The 20,203-nt window shown below is 44.8% G+C and overlaps 1 protein-coding gene across 2 annotated transcripts; it reads right to left on the bottom strand.

The window, feature by feature from the left end:
• Positions 1-340: 340 nt before the first annotated feature.
• Positions 341-20,203, bottom strand: Adgrf4 (adhesion G protein-coupled receptor F4). Of its 2 annotated transcripts, none has more exons than XM_013516712.1 (10): positions 19,993-20,203; positions 13,740-13,848; positions 12,897-12,951; positions 10,286-10,437; positions 8,902-9,153; positions 6,802-8,178; positions 4,796-4,837; positions 4,304-4,362; positions 3,178-3,234; positions 341-1,154 (listed from the first exon to the last, which is right to left on the bottom strand). In XM_013516712.1, exons 2-9 carry the CDS (start codon positions 13,824-13,826, stop codon positions 3,222-3,224), a joined length of 2,037 nt encoding a protein of 678 aa, XP_013372166.1. In that variant the 5' UTR covers positions 13,827-13,848; positions 19,993-20,203; the 3' UTR covers positions 341-1,154; positions 3,178-3,221. The 2 variants fall into 2 exon arrangements, with proteins under 2 accessions (XP_013372166.1, XP_005389935.2); XM_005389878.2 differs by having other exon boundaries at positions 341-1,015.

Raw genomic sequence — 20,203 nt, 5'->3', positions numbered from 1 at the left:
CAATTGTCCTACCTCCACCCATAGGGGCAGCTTCGGCCCTCAGGAATGTCTCTCTATTTAAGAGCAAACCGGCGGCAGGGATTTCACTGAGAACCTCTGAAAGACCCTGTAGGGTGGTGTCCTTTACCGAAAATCTCAGGCCCCACTTTGGGGCCCATGGCAGAAGAGCCCCGTGAGGCCCCCAGGGGTCTGGCAGTGATCGGAGGGAATTGGTGACAGGATTAGTGCCAAGAATGTGAGGCACTAGCATGGAAGCCCATCTTAAATGAACTCACACACAGGTTGTGAAAGGTAAATATATTCATTTTTATTTCTAAAACAGAATTATACCTATAGAGTGGTTTAAACACACACACACACACACACACACACATACAGGTACACACAAATAGTTATACCTACAGGAATATTTTGCCTGTTTCACAAACAAGGAAACTAAGATCCTAAAAGGTAAATTATTTAACTCGAGCTCTAAAATAGAACAAAATAATAAATACATCAGTTAGTTCTCTTACCTTCTGTTCCCCATCTTTAGGAAATCTACCACGAATAAACTGCCCCCAAATAGATTCAGTGTTTCTCCTGCCAGCCCACCCTGCGCTCCTACCCCAACCCTACCCCTGAAACTGGACATAACCTGTCCCCAAGCGCCAGGACACACACAGAGGTAGACAGGATGGAGCCACAGAGCCACAGCAGCCTTGGGAGTAAAAGAGACCTAACTGCCTTGGAAGCCACAGCAGGTTCTGTAGGTCTATTCCTGATCTTGATGAGGTGACAGAAGCCAGGCATCTGCAGGTCCAGGGCAGGTCCACAGGTCAGCAGAGCAGTCTTGTTATGTCTGGTCCTCACACATCATCCTCGCTGTGTGCGTTGTGAGGTGTCACTCCCAGCAGGAGGGGGAAGATGTCCTCCGTGGAAGCAGGGCAGTCACCTCACTCCAGCCTTCCTCTCACCTACTACTTCTCCTGGAGATGACCTGTCCCTCAGGATGCAGATCCCAGAGGACAGACACCTGGGCAGAGGGGTTGGAACACTGTTGGTAGTAAGAGCTGATATTCAACGACTTAGTTCCAGCCAAGCTCTAGCGGTGGCATGCCTCCATTCCTTTAATCCTGAAGCCCCTAGGAGACTGTATAGTCTTCACCCTACACCTAGTTGAGGGAAGAGGCTATGAGCCGTGGTATGGATCCTTCCTCCAGCTCTGCTCTTCTGTCCCCTCTGCTTCCCCATGCTGCCCTGGACCCCCACCTGGTGCCCACAGCCCCTTCTCCTCTCCCCCAGCGGGATGTGATCTTCAGAACAACTCTGCTCTGAATTCATAGCCTCACAGCGTGCACTGCATTGTTCCCCTGGGGTGGCTGCTCAGCCATCTCATTGTCATTGTGGAGTGAATCCTGCATCATCTTACATGAATTCCAGACATGGACAAGTGGGTGAAGGTGTTCTGAGGGGGCAGGAGTCTTCCTGGTGTCCCTGTCCACCCTGAGCGAAGCAGCCTGAGTCTCTCTGAAGCGTGACTTTCTTATGTAGCCTCCCTGGGAATGAGGACCCCTTTTCAGGATGGGTTGTCCTGTCCCTGTATTCTGATGGCTGTAGGGTCCCCTGTCTGGTCTTCCATGATAGTTACTGTTAGTACAGAGCCCTCCGATACCAGAGATGTCCAGATGTAAAACCATCATCCCCAACTGCTAAGGAAATTCAGTAGGGAAATGGGCCTATGGAGCCCCTGATGTCACATAGAACCCTCTGTCCACCACCCACCTGGTGCTCCCAGAATAGAATTTGAAGGAGAACTGTGTGGAGAGAACTCTGCTGGGACTGCAGCCCCTTCCTCCCTCTCTTATCCTGGGACTCCTCCAGCCTATTGTCCATCAACCTCCCCAACTTCAGGGGTAGTGCAGTCCTTGATCTTGGTATCTGCTGGTTTTCTCCAGTTTTTACCATGGCTGACCACACATTCCCAACCAGCTGGAGAGAAGGCCTCCCCCATGCATCTCTCTAGAGCCACCGGACCAGGTATCCCCGGGGGGGGGGGGTGCAGGCCACCTGGCACAGAGTGATAACCCTAAAGCTGACTGCTGTCAAATGAGACCTTGGTAGAAAAGCCGGATGTGGTTTAATATGTCTACTGAAGGGGTAGGTCACTTGGTGACAAACTACAAACTGTCATAGTAACATCCCTCCATGAGGGAACCTTACAGGATGGGAAACACTCAGAGAGTATGGGAATTGTCCTTTATAAAGTCCTGCTGTAGAAACCCGGATGCAAGCATGCATGCTTAAAGGTACCATGACAGCATTTTCCTCACCTCATTTCCCACCTCCCCACACATCAGTCAGTGTCAATAACAGAGCCGTCTTCTCCTCCCTCTCTATCCCTCTCACTCAGTGTCCCAGCCCAGCACAGGGTCAGGTTTACAAGATCTGGAGTACAGGAGGTCCAAGTCACAGTGTTTTGGGTGCCATCAGATTGTTTGACACCTCTCCCCCTTACCCAATACTGAGCCTGACTCAGAAAGGGGAGGAATGTAAAAGACGCATGGTGTTTAAAAAAAAATGTGTGACGCTCACATATCCCATGTGGAAAAGCCACAATAGGTCTCCAGGCAAACCGTGCCCAGGGTTGGGCCTCCCTGCCCACATTCTCTGCCACCTCCCAGGCTTCTGGCTGCCATTTTTGTGGCTCAGTCTCCCCTCCCCATGGCTGCCTAACAGCTGCTTCCCCTAGTCTCAGGGTTGGGGTATAAGTGGTTACCCACACCCCCTCAGGAGTGATTCTGAGCCCCACTTCCTTAGGGAGAGACAGGCCTATTGCTTTGCCTTTCAATCAAATCTTCCTTCTCCATAATAGGGTTACTAAAGCATCCCACTGGCTGACAAGGTGGAATTAATGCATGTGAGTGGGGCAGACCTTGGGGTATGTCCCACACGATCCTCCCCCTGAGGGCAGAAAGTGCTGGTGTGCTTAAGTGTACCCAAGCAAGCTCAGGGAATAGGTTTTCCGGAAAATGCACACAGACTCATTCCTGTGCTAGGCACTGATTTCTGCTTCCTAAAGGTGAGTTCCCTGTCCCCTCCCTCCCCTCCCCTCCCCTCCCCGGCGCACTCACAGGGGCCCTGAGTGGCTGAGGACAACTTCCAAGTGAAGTTTCTCCTTGAGTTTTGAATACTCACATCTTGTCCTCACCGATTCATTAACTTGGATCCACTGGTTAAATTTAATGGCGCATTCTAAATGGGAAAGAATGGCAGAGGACACAGTGAGTAATGGTATTGAGAGAAAGAATGTGTATTGGTATTTATGTGTAGCCTACCTAGAGGTAAACATGGGGAGATAAAGATATGAAGAGAAGCACCCAAACTGTCGGTAGCTACCAAAAAAACTAAATTATCATAGTTCCCTAAAAGTAACCTTATAGGCCACATAATTATGTTTATATTTTGCTAAAAAAATTTTTTAAACAATAAAAAGAAGCAAAACTGGCCAGTTAGGCCATGATAACAGTTCATTGATTGTAAGATATATTTCAATTTAAGTGATGTTAAAATGTAAAGAAAACACCCAGGTTAAAATTGATGAGCTGTTGTACTAAAAGTCACACTGAGTCCTCGCTAACCGAGAATGGTGGTTCACAATGTATCCAGGCTGTTTGTTTCTGAGGAAGAAGTTCTTGTGAGAATCTAATGGTTGAAAAATAACTTCTAATTAATACAGAAATGTAGGCAATTTTGGTTGGTGCCTTAAAGGACAAGTACCCCGGTCAAAAGTCTCCTTCAAGATTTATAAATACATGGATTTTCCAAAGCAAGAAAATATGCTCTGCGACAAAGAGTTTTGCACAAGGAGGATGGAGAGAGGTTTCAAAGACAGTTGATTCTCAGTCTGATTCTGTCCCTGATTACCTGGGTGACCTTGGGCACATCCTATAGATGTTGTGGGCCTTAACTTCCTTTCCTATAAAATCAGTGGGTTGGACTGGATTTCATTTCTAACACAACATTCATTTCCCAGCTCTCACCTTTTATAAATCTATGGTCCTAAATTCATGTGGTCCCATCTCAGTAGGTCCAAATGTCAAGTTCAAATAAACTCAACATGCAAAATTCTCACAGAACATATTCTTAGGACTTTCAATTTCAGCAGGATATTCTAAATTTATAAAATTCAGAAAAAACGAATGACGTGTTCCCTTTTGATTCTCCTTGCTGATAAATCCCAAGTACTAAGTGACAGTATTGCTCTCCACATGGTTAAGGAGGACCCTGGATCCCCATGGCTGTGCCTGAGAAAAGTGCTTACCTCTGCTGCCCTGAGCTCCCTCTCAGTGAAGACACCCGCATCCTCAAGGCATGTCTTATCTGAAAAGCAGTGACAGAGAATGTGACCTCACAGATGTCTCCAGGGTTCCCCAGGCTCAGGCTCATGTCCTGAGACCTTAAGACCAGTGACCCTGACAAATACAACATCAGAGGGTATAGCATACACCTGGCAAATAATGAGAGCTGAGCAAAAGTTCGGGTACAATGACAGCAAGTGTTAGTACTAAGATAGGAACTGTGGTCGTGGTTCTGTTCTTTCCCCTAATACAGCTCACACAGCCCCAGGCAGACTTGATGAAGAGCCAGACATAGAAGAGTGGAATTCCCTCCTTTCCTCCTCACACCAGATGCGCTGAGCTATCTCACAAGCCCAACTGCCCTGGACCATGGTCTCCTATCCAAACTGCCTCATCCCCCTGCGTGCTTCAGCTACATGGAAGTCACAGCAATGAATGAACCAAATTCAACTTACCTTGTGGTCCATGATGGTTCCAAACAGCAAGATGAAGAAACCCTGGAGTAAAATGCAACAGAATCATGTGAGACAACTTTGCAAGTATCCTGGCCCTTACCTGAAAACCAGTCTTGCAGACAACTTCTAGGGAAGTAATTGGACATCAGGCTCCTGTCTGCATGGAGAAAGATGGGAATTTCCTTTGAATCACCCCCCTTGGGTGAGCACTATTCTCATGGGAGTGTGCATGAGGAGTGCTGATGTTTATTGATGTAGAATAAAGTTGCCAACCTTATTATATCTTTTTAGGTTCTTCTCAAATATTGAAGTAGCTGTTCTTACATATGGTGACAGGTATATATATAACATGGAGGCTTACAATTCAAAATCACAATCCTAGAAGTTACTGTAAGAAATGAAACTGGAGCTAATATTCAGTATATGTGTGACATGGGCTCTGGGCTAAAGGGAGAAGCTTCTACAAGAGACAAAGAAAGCTTTAAAGACCTGGGAAGGCAGGAGGGTCTCCTCACCATCCAAGGGTAGTTCCATGGTGAAGTAATAGTAGGTCACTAGAAATGTTAAATGTGAGTCACAAGGAAAGTTTGCTGAGAAAAAGGTTACCCATAACTAAAAGTATTGAATATATTTGTTTCTTCCAGAAAAAAAAAAAAAAAAGAGAGAGAGAGAAATACGTATGACCTGAAAAAGAAATACAGAAAATAATTTCTTGGCATTTAACTAAGTTGCAAAGCAAGAAAGAAGATGAATTCATTAGTCACTAGGATAACTTCAAGAGTGGGAATCATTATGTGAACCCAAGAGCTTTTGATTTTACAGAAACAGAAAAAACTGATGTTGTCAAAGGTTTCGCAAAAGGCAGCGCAAAAAGGAAGCAAAAAACCAATGCGCTCGATAGTTATCAAAGAACTATGAGTAAAATGTGAGGAATCTGAGTTGGAACTTCTTTCAAGTCTGCTTTATCTTCTGGATCTTGCCTTTAAGAAGAGTAATAGTGACATGTTAATAGAGATAGTCTGCCGCTTTATCAAGCAGTCGCATGTATATAATTTAAAGCAGTGGTTAAAATATTGTTTTCTGAAAAGAAGCAGACAGTAAATATTTTACTGTCTTTGCGGTTGTATAGTCTGCCACAGTGACTCCAATGTGTCATTGTAGCTCAGCAGTAGACAGAGGGAAGATGCAAGGAAATGAGCACGTCTGTGTCCAATGAAACCTTATTTACAAAAACAGGAGGCAGCTCAGTTTGCCAGTCCCTGATTAAAAGCATAGCTAAGATTGTGGACCTGCCAAATGTCCTATTACTCATAGCTATAGAAAGCAATTTAGCTAATGATAGCTTTTCAAAAAGTACAAGTTCAGTAGCAAGAGGGAATAAAACAACTTTTAGATGGATAATCTCACCAAGCCTAGTATGTGAGAGAGGGAAAACACAGCAGAGATCATTTTAGATTCATATCTTTAATTTACAAATAAGAAGCTTGGGGCCCGGAGAAACTATCCTTCATCAGATCAGGGAACAGGTGACAAGATCTATTTCTATTAGTAACAAATTACAGTTATTTCACAGGGAATAGCAGGGACCAGGTATGCAAATTCGAACTGGTTAATAGCCCAACTGACTGGCAACAGCCCTCTTTCCATCCCATAGACAATGGCTATTTCACCTAGGGTCCAAACCATTGGAAAAAATGCAAAATTGTGCTTTTCTTTGAAGCATGACACCAGAGTAGCTTCATTCACTGCTGACCAGTGAGGAGTCCTCTAAAAGAGAAGGTCACCTTCTGACACTGACTGTTTGGAAGGACATAGGCAGATTGGAGAGGAGAGCAGGAAGGAGAGTCCCATTGGACAGACCTGATTGGCCAAATCCATCTTGACAGTCAATAGAGTGAGAAAGGCCACAGCTTAAGTTACAAGAGAAAATGGAAGGAACATTTTGTGTTGTATGACTTTAAGTGGTAACAGTTTTTGTTGTCTATGGAATTATACACGGGCCTTACCTGGAAAGCATTGAGCAGAGCAAAGATGATATGGAAAATCACAGACGTGCCCTCGATGAGAGTGGCTATTCCAAACCCCCAAGTCAGTCCCAGGAGTGGGGTAAGGATGACAACGTTTTTGCTGATCCGCATAATAATGGCCATATCCTGAGAGTTGGAACTTCCAATAGAAGGCCTCTGTGTGCTGAAAGCAACAACGAAGACCACAGCAAGATTCACAGCCACAATGACCAAGGCTGGGATGGCAAACGCAAACAGGGCTTTGCTCCCATCCCAGTTCAGCCAGCACATGTCCTGTCTCACATAGCTTTTCTCTGGCTCCGTGATAGATACTGTGGTGGCAGCTATGACCAACGGGCACCCGTAGCCAACAGCAAAGCCAATGGCTATCATGCAGGACTTCATCATTCTCCGGAAAACCACCAGTATTCCATAGAGGATGAGCAGTGCCTTAAACAGCATCCAGAAGAACAGAGAGAGGTAGAAAAAGTGGCTGAAGAATGTTACAGCAACACACCAGTTGTAGCTCTTGGCCTTGATATCAAAGTTGGAGCCAATGATGAACCACAAGTTAGCAGCCAAGAGAGATACTGCTATGTTCACGAGACACACGTGCCGCATATGTGACATCTCTGTCACAGCCACACGTGGCCAAACCATGGCTTCAATGATCAGGCAGAGAATCAAGCTGAGGATGGAGATGCTCAGCCCTATGCAAGTAACATAGTCCAGGACTTTGTCCCCCACCAACCGCGGGGACATCAGGATGGAAAAAGACTTCATCGTGCTGGTGCAGTTACAGCGGCATTGCACCACGCTCCTGGCATCTAACGTGGTTTTGCATACTGTCTTATCCCACACACTTTTCTGGGAGTGCCAGCCAACGCACTGTGCTTTGGCATTCCTGGATTTATTGATTTTCTCAAAGGTGAGTAGGATTTCTCTCAGCCTTTCTGGCAACATGACTGACAGAACCAGACCATTGGGGGTTCTGGACAGACTTCCATCTGGTGAATGGGTCTCTTTCAGAATGGCTCCCAGAGTGGGGAATGCTATGCCAATGGCTTGGGATGCATTTGGCAGTTTCTGAAGCTCCTGCTGGGGAATTTCTATGGTTCCTAAGATACCTTCTGTGCTATTATTCATGCTTATGGAGAAATTGAGACGTTTCCCTGAGGTATTTTGATAGATGTGAAAGCCTTTGGTCTGAATGAAGAGTTCATCCACAATGGCCTCAGATTCATCATGGACATGGAGTTGCCTGGCAAAGGAATTCACCGAGTGCAATAAATCTGAGCTGGCTTTCTTGTCAGGAACAAAAGTCCAATTCGAAAGGGCTGCTGGATGGAGGATGTGGTTGGCCACTGTACTGTAGCTCTGCAAGGAACAAAAGCCCAGGATTGCACAAAATCAATTTCTAAAATCAGAAATTTCTGAAGATCTAATTATCTGATCTTACCTCAGATTCCTGGTGCATTGGAATTTCACATTAGTAAGGCTGCACATGGGGAAAGAAAGTACAAGAATGCCTGCTTTTTCACTGTACCAAAGGAAGCGTTTCCACTTATAGGGCCTGGAACCCACATTTCCCATGAGATATGCACATGGGGTGGTGGATTCTATGGCAATCTAAGTCTGAGAAACCCTGCACACAGCATCTGTACCATATCTCCCTCCCTGTTATAATTACCAACATTCATTGATACATTGCAGGCTTTTAAAAGTTGAGTTGTAAATAAGGAAAACTGCTTGACCTTCTTTACCTAGTGATTCCTACAACTGCTGTGCTGCAGATCTCCCTTTGAAAAAAGTAACCCCCATTCACATCTTTCTGAACAGTTGGTTACGTTCTACAGAAAACAGTTTTGGAAACACTAGGATGGACTCAGTCTTGCTTATGGTCAGCAACGTGCATTCAAAATATTCCAACATGTTGAGAACTTCCACACAGTAGAGTGAATCGGTAGCACAAATCGAAGAGCAGTGCCTGCCGCTGTTATTATGGTTGTTGTTACTTTTACCCTGAAAAATACATTTGAAACTAAAAAAGCACAAGATTAAAAAAAAATTGTCAGACTTTATGAAATTCATCCAGAGTACCTTCATTTTCTCTCGAGTCACTTTATCAGACAACTCTGTTGATATATTTCTTAATAACTCCACTACAAATGCAATATTTCCAGATGTGGCTTCGGATGACTTCACAGGATTAATTATGCAGGCAAAGTCGAGGGGACAGTTCTTGAGGATCCCTTGAGTGACACTCTCTATGGGCTCTGGAGCTTGGAGGTCAAGAATGTGCAGAGGGATTGAAGCCGATGCTAAGGAAAGGCGTGAAGCAGCATCTGAGTCCTGTTTGAAAAGAAAAGTTTCATTCAAAAATGACTGAGTACCTAACATGTGTCAGACTAAAGTCACCAGCAACCCACTAGGGACACCCATGGAGAAGCACATGGTCCTAAGGGGTCCTAAGGGAGGCTCAAGGTGGAGAAGCAGAGATGGTAAATAGAGGTTCTGGAGGGCAGAGAGTCCACTCAAATCCCCCTGAGATCACACCCTGAACTTTCCTATTTCTACCTGCTCTTGGGAAAGTGGCTTCTGCACAGTATTGTGATAACTGGTCTATTTTCCAGAGATGTGTGGAAAGGGGAGCCCCCTGGAATTTCTTGGGTTTTGGTGATTCAGACGCCAAAGGTTAAGGAATTGCAATGGTCATGTTTAAACTCACTAGGTACAAGTTACTCATTTCCTGATACTTTCCCCTGGATTCCTCAGAATATGACTTTGAATAAGACAAACAGTAATTTATCTGCTCTGACTTGTGTTTGCACACCACATGGTCACGAGGATGTCCTAGTGATTCCCTATCTAACTGAAAGTTACCATCTGCAACCCCTTCACAAAGCCCCTGTCAAAATTGCAGGAAGTGCAGACATCCATGTGTTTCCATATTATTGGGAGGAAAATAGAAAGAAACAGTTGCTAACTGGAAAGATGGATACAAACTAAAAGGTTTTAATTTTAGGTAAGATGTGTGGTATTCACTGAATTTCTATTCCTTCTAAACCACACACCTTACCTTTCTTTTAGGTCAAGGGATGGAAAGCATTAGGAAAAAGATATCCAGTTTAATTTAATTCTAGACATATTCAATTGAAAAACTGATTAGCACAAGAGGCATACAAATCCACTTTTAAAGCTAAAACTTAACCTCTAAGCAGTCATGTGTGCTGTAGTGTAAATATGTTTCAAATCTTTTTATGAGAAAAAAATTCTGAGTGGGAGAAATAGTGAGAATTGGAGGAAGGAAGAGTCTTGGACAGTAGGGGTAAGTAAGGAAGGACAAGACACAAAGCTAACCCACTCAGTGGATTTTCCTAAATCCAGGTCTGAAACTATTGTCTTGCAGATTAGATGACAATAAAAATGTGTTCACCACCTCATGGGCGATTAGCTCTTATCCAATAATATGTAAATGCACCACCTTGAAAAGTGTCTCCACAGAAAGGCTTGTACATGTTTCCGTTGACTTTTGCCACATTTTTTGGTGACATACATATCTGATTTCTCCACGGAAGGGCTTAGCACAGGGCTGGCTGCAGTTGGAGGAAGTGACGCACAGCCCTTGGCATTTCTCTGAAAAGGAATAACAGCCAGTGAGAGGCCGGATTAGCATCTCAACACTCTGACAATGAATCTAATTCCTTCTGGGAAATCGGATCCCTTCTCAGCAGAGATGACACTGAACTGGGACCGCTGCAAGGAGTCCAAGCTGCCAGGCCTCCATCAGGCATGCAAGCAGCATGTACAAGCACACTGGCTCCTTTGGGGGAGCAGGACACCCTCCTCCCTCTCCACCGAGGCAGGGAGCACAGTGGGTCCTGAAGGAGCGGGACACCCTCCTCCTTCTCCACGGAGGCAGGGAGAGCAAGGTGAAGGACCTTTGTCCTGCCCTAACTGGGAGGCCCTGCAGACAGAACCCGGTTTGTAAGAAAAGGTAATTATCATAGCAGTAAACTTCCCTCCACAGAACGATACAAATGGAGCTGCCAGAAAAAAGGAAGGAAACCCATTTCAATGTTAATTTCATTTTCAGATACCCTGGATTCTCATTCACAGGAATTACGTTCTATAAGTCGTGATGAACACTGAATTAGTGATTTCAGAGCCCGTGCTCCTGGGCAATACAAAGTTAGACTCTTGCTCGTTTCTGTGCACATTTTCACCAGCTCATCAGTGTAGAACTTGGTTTTATTCATGTTGTTGTTGGAAGGCAACTGATTTAGTCTATAGGGTTGCTTCACATCTAACACACATATTTTTACCCTAAAGCACATCACAGCCTTCTTTGCTTTAGAAGGGGGCATTTTCAGCAGAGAAATCACCCAGAAAAAAAAAAAACAAAAAATGGGAGCAGGTCTGTTGGTACATATCCACAATCTCAACATCCAGGAGGCTGAGGCAGGAGGAGCATGAGTTGGAGGCCAGGCTGGACAACTTAGCAAATTCAAATCCAACCTGGACTATGCAGTAAAACTGTCTCAAAAACCAAAATAGAAGCAAAAATGCAAAATTGTGGTGCTGTAGCAGGAGAACTGGAACAAGCAAGGCATGGCCTGGTCCAGTCTTTACCAGGAACATGTGTGTGAAAATCACTGACCATGTTTGCAAATGACCAAGAGAACGCTGGGAGTGTTGAATTGGAGGTTACCTGAAAATGTCTTGGAAGAGGTAAATCTGTAAATACAGCATCTGGACAAAATGACCATGGATTGCAAATGTTCAGATGAACACAGACTAATTTTCAGTGGATCCATGTAGTGGTGCTCTACTCATTGTTTATCTGAAATCGAGATTTAACCCAGCATCCTATATTTTTATCTGCTAAATAGGACAACTCCAGCCAGAGAGAAAATGCTTTCACCCTTGTGGGTCACAGGAGTCTCTGGCAAACATATAAATACGGAAGCAGCCAAAGATGATGCGTAAATGGCAGATAGGACTGTGTTCTAATACAGCTGTACATCTTTGGACGGATCCTGGGCCAGATTTGTTTGGCCTGTGGGTGAAGACTGGATTATCGCAAGGGGAGTCTCCCGAAGAACTGCCTTAGGACCGTGGCAGTGCAGTGGGAAGGAGGAGTCCCAGCACAGAGAAAGCTAATGAGGTGATCATGGGCTAAGGGCCAAGTGTGTAGCCAAGGTAGGGCTGGGATGGCTCTGTGCACTGCTCAGTTTCTTGTGAAAAGCAGAGCAAACGAGTGGGTTTGCATGTTTCCTGACATCTACCTAGTATCCTGCTTTTTACAACTTAGTGAATCATTGTCATTCTTCCTTCTTTTCTTCATGCATTTGGTTGGAATGATGCCAAAATGTCATTCCAAATATTTAACGAGACAGTATCTTGAGCAACGTTTAAAGCAGGGTTGTCACAAAGGCCCAACAAATGTTAGTTTTCTGTTTTTCCTCTTCCCAATTTCACATCTAGATAGAGATATACTTGCCACCAAAATTATGCCCGGCCAGCGCTGGGCACAACCCAGCTATCCCTGCAGTTTGGATGAGAGCCAGCGATTTCATCCTATTATTACTAATGATTACCTTTGCTGTTTACCTCTCACTTCTGAAGAGGGAGGGGTCTCACACCACGGTATCCACCATGCATTGCTTCATAGCCCTCGCAGCACCAAAGCACTGTTTACATTTAAACACCCTCAAAAAGCTTTGAAGGATAAGTGGATCTTCACCTCTTTCCTGCTCTGTCTCCTGTTAGCTGATTAGTCTGAACATATTTATTTCCCTTTGGGTTTGAAAGGGGACCTTCCTCTACTATTTTAAAGCACACATGAATATTGGTCAGCTTGTTTCATTGTATATGCCATTGGTGATGGTTCCTTTTCTTCAAATAAATACCCTTTGATGACGGTTTCGTGTGAAGAAAATCTGTCCATACTGGCAACTTACAACAAACAAAGTACTTACAACAAACTATTCTTCAGTTGGAAAGCCGTGGGCTGGGGACATGCTTGCAATACCAGTGTCCTTGCTATCCCTGCCCTGTCCCCAAAAAGATGAATACATTTGACATCCACATACCTTCTATCTGTCCAGTCCTGGGTTTCCCTGCAGGGCTTTGAGGTTTATTTCCACCCTGCAAAACATAAATTCCCAAAGACCCTCTTTACCATGGGACTCTATGGTAAAACAGGAAGAAAAAATGTGTAGGAAGGAAGATGCGGCTGACCCACTGGCAGTCCTGCAGGAACTCACTAAATGAGACATCAAGCAGAGTATGGAGCCCACACTGTCTTCTGATGACAGAGGCTGCCCGTGCTCTGAAGATCATGTTAGTGCAGCAGGTAAGTCTTTAGGAAAGTTAGGCATCCACAGAGCACACAAACATGGCAATTGCACCTCCAAGCTGCTCTCTCGCTACATTAACTGTACAGGTAGAACATAGCTAGCTAGGTCCTCTGGGTACTACATGTCCTCAGAAGAAGAAATGAACAGAAACCAGGAATAGTCATTAGTTGCAATAATAGAGTCACAGAACTTTTACACCTGTAAAGGGTTATAAATATTATCTTTAAAATAAACAGTATAATATAAATAAGGTCAATAAGTCTCAGGAATTAAAACAAGTGACAAGCGCAATTAAGATGGGAATCTGAATTGCTCTACCACCAGGCTAATCTCCTCTCACAAGCTATCCATCTACATTTCCTGTGCACTTAAAAGTGATTATTTTATTAACAGTCCCAGGCCCAATCCCTGCCACCTGTCAATGTCCGTTGTTTTTCCTTTCTTTAGAAAGTTACTATCAGCAAGAATATAATTGTAGTCATTTGAAATTTTACTTGAAAGAGTGTGTTACTTATCAGACATCTAGACATCAAGGTGAGGAGAGGCACTTCTTACCTAGGGATGGATTAAACTTACTTTGATGTGAATCTTGGGTCTATAGTGGGAACATTCTGTGGCCAGAAAAAACATATAACAGCAAATCATGGTGGCCAGGGACTTCATTTTCACACCTTAGGCTTTTAACCTGCAATAGCGAAGAAGCAGAACCAGCTGAAGTTGGTAACTTCACAAAACTGACCAGGTATATAGCAGCTCATCAGCCGCTCCACAATGAATCAAAGGGCGTTCAGTCTGTCTACACCTAAGCAACCTACCTAAGGGAAAGACACCAACTGTTTCCAACCCAGTTAAGATGTAAAAAAGAAAATCTCTCCACTGCTGAGCAGTCTAAGGTAGAAGAAGACAGGAATGGTGGGGATAACAAGAAAGTTATATGTTCATCAAAGCATCATTCCTTATCATCCAAATCTCAAGTTTCTTTAATAGCAACATCTATCAAATTTTTCTATTTGCCTATCACTATTCTAAGCATTCTTTTATTTGATCCTGTGAAGGGGGATGGTACTGCTATCTTCATTTCATCCTGAAGGAAACTAGGGCACGGAGTTGAGCAAGTATGTGTCCAATGCGTATTTACATCTGAGCTTGACCTGTATAATTACCAACTACTTGTTTGTCAAGAACTTGTAGCCAGCAGCAAAAGTTGAAGACAATGTGATGGTAGAAAAACTTAACAATGAGAGCAATGTATGCACTAACTAAATTTTCCTTAATCTGGAAACTCTGCCTGCTTTACTTAGAGTAGATAAACAACGTAGCTTTGGTTTCTACTATATGAGACCACAGCTTTGTGCCCTAACCTGGGGATCTGTGAAGCGCTGGCCCATGGAAGACAGAAGTATTTCATGACCAACCACCACCCCAGCATCCTCCTGCCCCAATAAACAGGTGCATGGAACCCCAAACTTCTGATCATTCCTGTCGTCAAGAGACAGTATCACTCAGGTTTTAGCTAAGTTACTCGATCATCAAAAATATTTTGGGGAATTTAAAGCTGCTGCTCCATAAAAATGGATTATTGTGGTGGGAAATGCTTCAGCCTACCCAGACTCAGACTATATGTGTCCTCACTGGTCACCTGCACCTCAGTGGTCCCTATGCAGGCGTCCACAGGGGCTCCTAAGTCACACCAATGCTTGGGGAGAACACAGGAGAAGAGGACAGATTCTGAAATGGAAAACAAATCAGAAGGGAAAACCAAATGCAGAAGATCTCTGCCTGGGGTCATCGGTGGCAAGGAGGTATACAGAGAGTTAGTTGCCATTTGTAAACAAACTCCTTCCGGTTTCCATGCCAGTGACCCACTTCAGCGACAGGAAGTAACTAAGCTAGCAGGATGGTAGCTTCTCAAGACCCATAAAGCAATCAAAACCTGTCCTTCTGCCTCCTTCCCTCTTCCACAGCCACTTCTCCCCGAACACCTTGCCCACCGCGGTTCACTTGTGCTTTTCATGTGACATAAACTGCAATTCCGGGCTGCTGAGGGAAGCCAGCCTCCCTCCTCTAAGGCGATGATTGCAAGAGTGAGAAGGTAACTGCGCTGGCTTCCAAAGCTTGAAGGAAAATGCAGCTACATATGATCAAGGAACCTGGGCACAGCCATCAGCCTCTCCCACCCCGTGCTTGGGCCCTAAGGACAAAGGGGCCACAGCACCAACGCCAGTGCTCTTAGCCCAGAGCCGCACCTAGGGGAGCAGACAAAACATTAGCTGCCTCAGCCAGGAAGAAAGCACCTCCTTCTTTCTCCTGCATGTGCCCCCAGAAACACTCATAGCGGAGCTCTGCGAACACTCATGGGATGTGAACATCAACAGGGGAAGAAAGTGGGTAATGCATGAAGACCCTTGCATGGTGTTTGCAATGTGTAAGGATTGATACACTGTGTCAACTTGAGGAGTCTAAAAGTAACTTAACTAAGTAACTCAGCAGTTCTGCATTGTAGTGTGTAAAGGATATGCCTTTCCTGCTCTAGGATGTTGTTCTTTTTTTATTATTTTTTTTTTAAAAAGAACAGTAGCAAAATACAAACAAAAAGCAAGAACATTAAAAATGATACTGGGTTTCAAGCCAAATGTTAGGAATTAACAGTGGTTGTTATATTACATATGTATACAGAAGGATAGCTGGGATAACCACACTGCTGATGTCTGGTGGTTTACTGAAAGGAACCATTAATGTTTCAATTTTTTTTATATTTTGACCAAATTTGCATGCTTATATCTGGTAATCTGAGCAACTGATATGGAGACAACAATATGCAATATAACAACCACTGGTGAATTCCTACCATCTTGTCTAGTGAAGCCCTGTATTGTCTCTAATGTTTTCTAAAATTATTATTTTTTTATTCTCTTTAATGGTTTGATCAATCTTCCATTCTTACATATGGTAATCTGAGCAACTTCGTTGAAGATAGGATGTTATTCTTTGTGTCAACTTGAGAAGTTTAGAAGTTAACTAAGTGACTCAACATGGGGCCGGGTCCTTACTTTGTAAACATCCTGAGCCTGTGCAAGAGGAGGGCATGGAGATGGTGTGACTGCTGCACCTGCCCAGGGACAGGGATGGCCTGCTTACAATATAAGGGAGGAAAAGAAGGTTGTTTCCCTTCTTTTGCTTTTGTTACTTTTGCTGTCTCCTGCAGCCTTGAAGTCTTGCCCCTCAGCCACGCCACCCTCCTTTGGAGTCAACTAATTAAGGACTGAAACTTTCACAAACAGTAAGCTAAATAAACTTTTCCTTCTTTAATTTTGGACATCAGATATTTTGTCTCAGCAACCAGAAGAAAGTAACTAAGACACAATGTTTGGCTCAAAATCATCTTTTAATAAAACCCTTTTCTGACTTTTTCTGCCAGGTGAGTATGCAGTTATCCCTTCGCATCCACGAAGTGATGGCTCCAAGATGCCCTGTAGACACTAAAATCTGCTCATGTTCAAGTCCCTTATATAAAACAGGCCTGGTGTTTGCGTATAATCCATGCACATCCTCCCCAGACTCTAAGCCACTCCTGGAATGCTTATAACAGCTAATCCAGGAAAATGCTTTGTAAATAGCTGTGCTCTATTGTTTAGCCAATGTTGGCAAAAGTCCTTGTGTTTAGTACAGACTATTTTTTTCCCTGAATGTTTCATAACATGGTTGATTGAATCTGTGGCTGGAGAACCTTGGTACAGAAGACCAAGAGATTAGCAATGCTAGATAAATTTTGGAATCTGGTGATTTAAACTGAAAAGCTCCCTAATACCCAGCCCACTGTGAAGCTCCTCCTTGTTGTACTATGTAGGCCTTGTATGAAAATAGAATGTGAGATCCCACCTAGGTTAAATGAGAAATAAAGCCATGCGAAAGGAAGGAAGGAATGAAGGAAGGAACAAATGAGTGAATGGATGGATGGAAGGAGGAATGGAAGAAAGGAAGGAAGGAAGGAAGGAAGGAAGGAAGGAAGGAAGGAAGGAAGAAGGAAGGAAGGAAGGAGAAATGAAGGGAAGGAAAGGGAAAGGGAAAGAAAAAGGGAGGGGAAGGGAAAGAAGGAAGGAAGGAAGGAAGGAAGGAAGGAAGGAAGGAAGGAAGGAAGGAAGGAAGGAGAAGGTAAAGGAAGAAGGAAAGGGAATGGAAGGGGAAAAAAGAATAAAGGGAAGGAGGGAGGGAAGGGAGGCTGCCATGTTGAGGGGCCATGTCTGCCGCAGGCATGGGCCAGCTGTGACTGTCGATGTCTCTCAAATCAGAAGTCACAAGACACCGTCCCTCCACACACCCTGCTGACCTGCCATTCCCAGACACCATCCACCCTTTGGCCTCCTCTGTCTTGTACCTACAGCTGCAATTCTGAGTGAGTTCGACCCAGAGCTCCAGTCATCCAGCAGGTGAGCCAGGTGGGGTTGTAGCAATGACTCAACAGATGGAGGAGCTCCAACTGGCCCCAGGCATGCTGGGGCTTCTATAGAAAATAGGTAAAGTTCAGTCAGCAGCCGGCTGCACACACTCGGATGAGAGTAGATGGGATGGTGTAACAAGAATGAGAGCTTCCACAGGTGACAGGGAGGCCATCTCACAGCTTGTCACCACCAGCCAGGCCACTTGCCTCGCTCCCCTCAGCCAATCCCATCATTGGATGGAAACAAGTCCAGGAAGGTGAGCCAGGAGCAAGGAGCTTGTGGGATGATAACATTTGTGTCTACACATGTTCCATCTCTCTCAACCTAATTTGGTAACCGAAGCCCTGGCTCTCCTGTATCCCTAGGCTGACAATGGGACATGGCTTGCATGGTTGCTGTCACGTCACTCACCTTCACCTATCTCCCTTTCCCTACACCCTATGAATGAGGACAAAGGGCCTCACTAACCCCCACTCGCACCCCGGCTGTGTAGCAGCCACTATCTACCACTCCTCTGCAATGTGGGTGCACCTCTCTGTCAGCGCCATGCCTCTGCCCTGCTCTGCCACTAACAGGCTGCTGCTGCCTCTTTAAAGAGGAGTTGGGGAGCCTGGGATGGCTAAGAACTGGGAGGAAGGGATCTGGGCCCACGGGAGGTTGACATCCCCAAACTCCCTCAACCCCAGTTAGTCCTGATGAACACAGAAAGACTTCCAAAAGAGTCCCTGGTTTCAGCCCTGCTATTTTTCCCAGCGAGGGGACAGCTGTCAGTCAAACAGCTCAAGTCACCCTGTGCCCTCAGTCAATCTGTGCCATGACAGCTCCATTTATCCCTGATCTTCCCAACCCTTGCTTGGACCAATCACAGGACTTCACTTGGACCAATCAGCAGGCCTAAATTTCAACCAATCACAGGCCTGCAGCTGCTATATTAGCAGCACTCCCCTCACATTTCTTGTGTTAGTCTAAGAAAGTTCCATCCAATATGCCAACCACCTATGCAGGCCCTGTTAAAATAAAGACTTGTTTAGTGGTCCTGTAAATCTGCTCATGATTTATTTCTCATATAGCGTGGGCCTTGAGGGTTGTAGAAATCTACTCAGGACATAGAAGATCCTGTAATCTTTGATCCTGAGTAGTATGGCCAAGTGGCCTTCTCAAAAGAAAGAGCAATAAACACTAGGGGCTGTTAGCTCTGAAGAGCTCCAGAGATCAGAAACCTATGAAGATCAGCAGCAGACATCAGCCCCCAAAAGCATCAACCTACAAAGTCTGGCATGAGCTGGCATCAGATGGCAGTGGGCAGCAGTGCAATGACCAGCAGCTGGCTGTGGCAAACATTGATATCCAACGTTATATGGCATTGTCTGGTACTATGAGGGCCACAAGCAGAGCTCTGTTTGCCAAATCGTGATTTCCGTCTGAGTGGAGCAAAAGAACCCTCAACTGATTGGCAACACGTCTACTTTGGGACTGTAACCAGAACTCTGGTCACAGCACCAGGTGGCAAAGGGAGCTGTGGATTTCCTTAAGCCTCAGCATCCCTCAGCCTCCACAATAGTCTCTGTAGGCACTCTGTGTGGATAATGTACACCACACAGAGCCTTGGGGAAAGGAGATGTAAGATGCACTGGAATCACAAACAACTACCTTGGCTATTTTTTCTGACTTCTACCCAATAATTTGGTAACTCAATGTCTCTTCTGAATTTGAGTCAGAAATCAAATTTTGATAGAATGACAAAAGTTCAGATTTGGAAGACATCCAGACATCTCAAGAATTGCCTGAACACTTAAATAGAACTCAACACAGTGGTAGACGTGGCAATCACTCTGATCCATGAGGAAATTGCTGAGCCCTGACACTGGAGAAAACAGCTATGATGGAACATATTGTGGTCTAAAAATCACCCTCAGAGTCTGAGGTGCCCAGGCCTTTGCATAGCATTCTGTCAGCCACTCCAAAGCAGGGAGATGTCTTTGCAAAATGTTTTGATAGTACCAGGATTAATTTTTTCAAGTGCTATAATGATAGTTTCTCAGCCTCACTAAAAGAAGAAACTACTAAAGAATATTTTGGAAAAGCATCCAATATTACATTCAGATTGAAAGAAAGGCATTGGAATTTGTCAGGAAGGGACAATAAGGGACAGTGAATCTCCCCGCCTGACCAGGCATTTTCATTTCACTCCTAGCATCCAGCAATTACAACCTGACAGATGAAACTCTCCCACTTTGAACTGCTGATTTCCAAATAGCATTAGGGTCAGATCCTGCAGAATCAACCTTTCCAGAACATTCCACTTTAAGCCACATATGTTCCCCACCCTAGAAGAGAGTAGAAGCAACCTGTCTTCAGCAGGAAAGAGTGCTGATGAGGCATGTACTTACGGCGTCGGGAAGCAGGTCCAGCAGCCCAGAGGTGGAGAATCACCCTATGTGAAGGTGGGTATTGAGACCCCCACATCCTGACCCACCATCACGTGTGTTCACGTTGATGCCCCTCAGTTGCCCCAAGGGTGGGACCCCACTTCTCCATCCTCAGAAGGCACACGTAAACCAGCCGGTTGCCGTGAGTAGCCTGTCTGAAGCCGCCCCAGTG

The sequence above is a fragment of the Chinchilla lanigera genome, unplaced genomic scaffold (assembly GCF_000276665.1).
Source record: "Chinchilla lanigera isolate Chin_1 unplaced genomic scaffold, ChiLan1.0 scaffold00036, whole genome shotgun sequence".
Taxonomy (NCBI): domain Eukaryota; kingdom Metazoa; phylum Chordata; class Mammalia; order Rodentia; family Chinchillidae; genus Chinchilla; species Chinchilla lanigera.
Note: the sequence above shows the minus strand (reverse complement) of the source record. Positions and strands in the feature narration are given on the sequence as shown.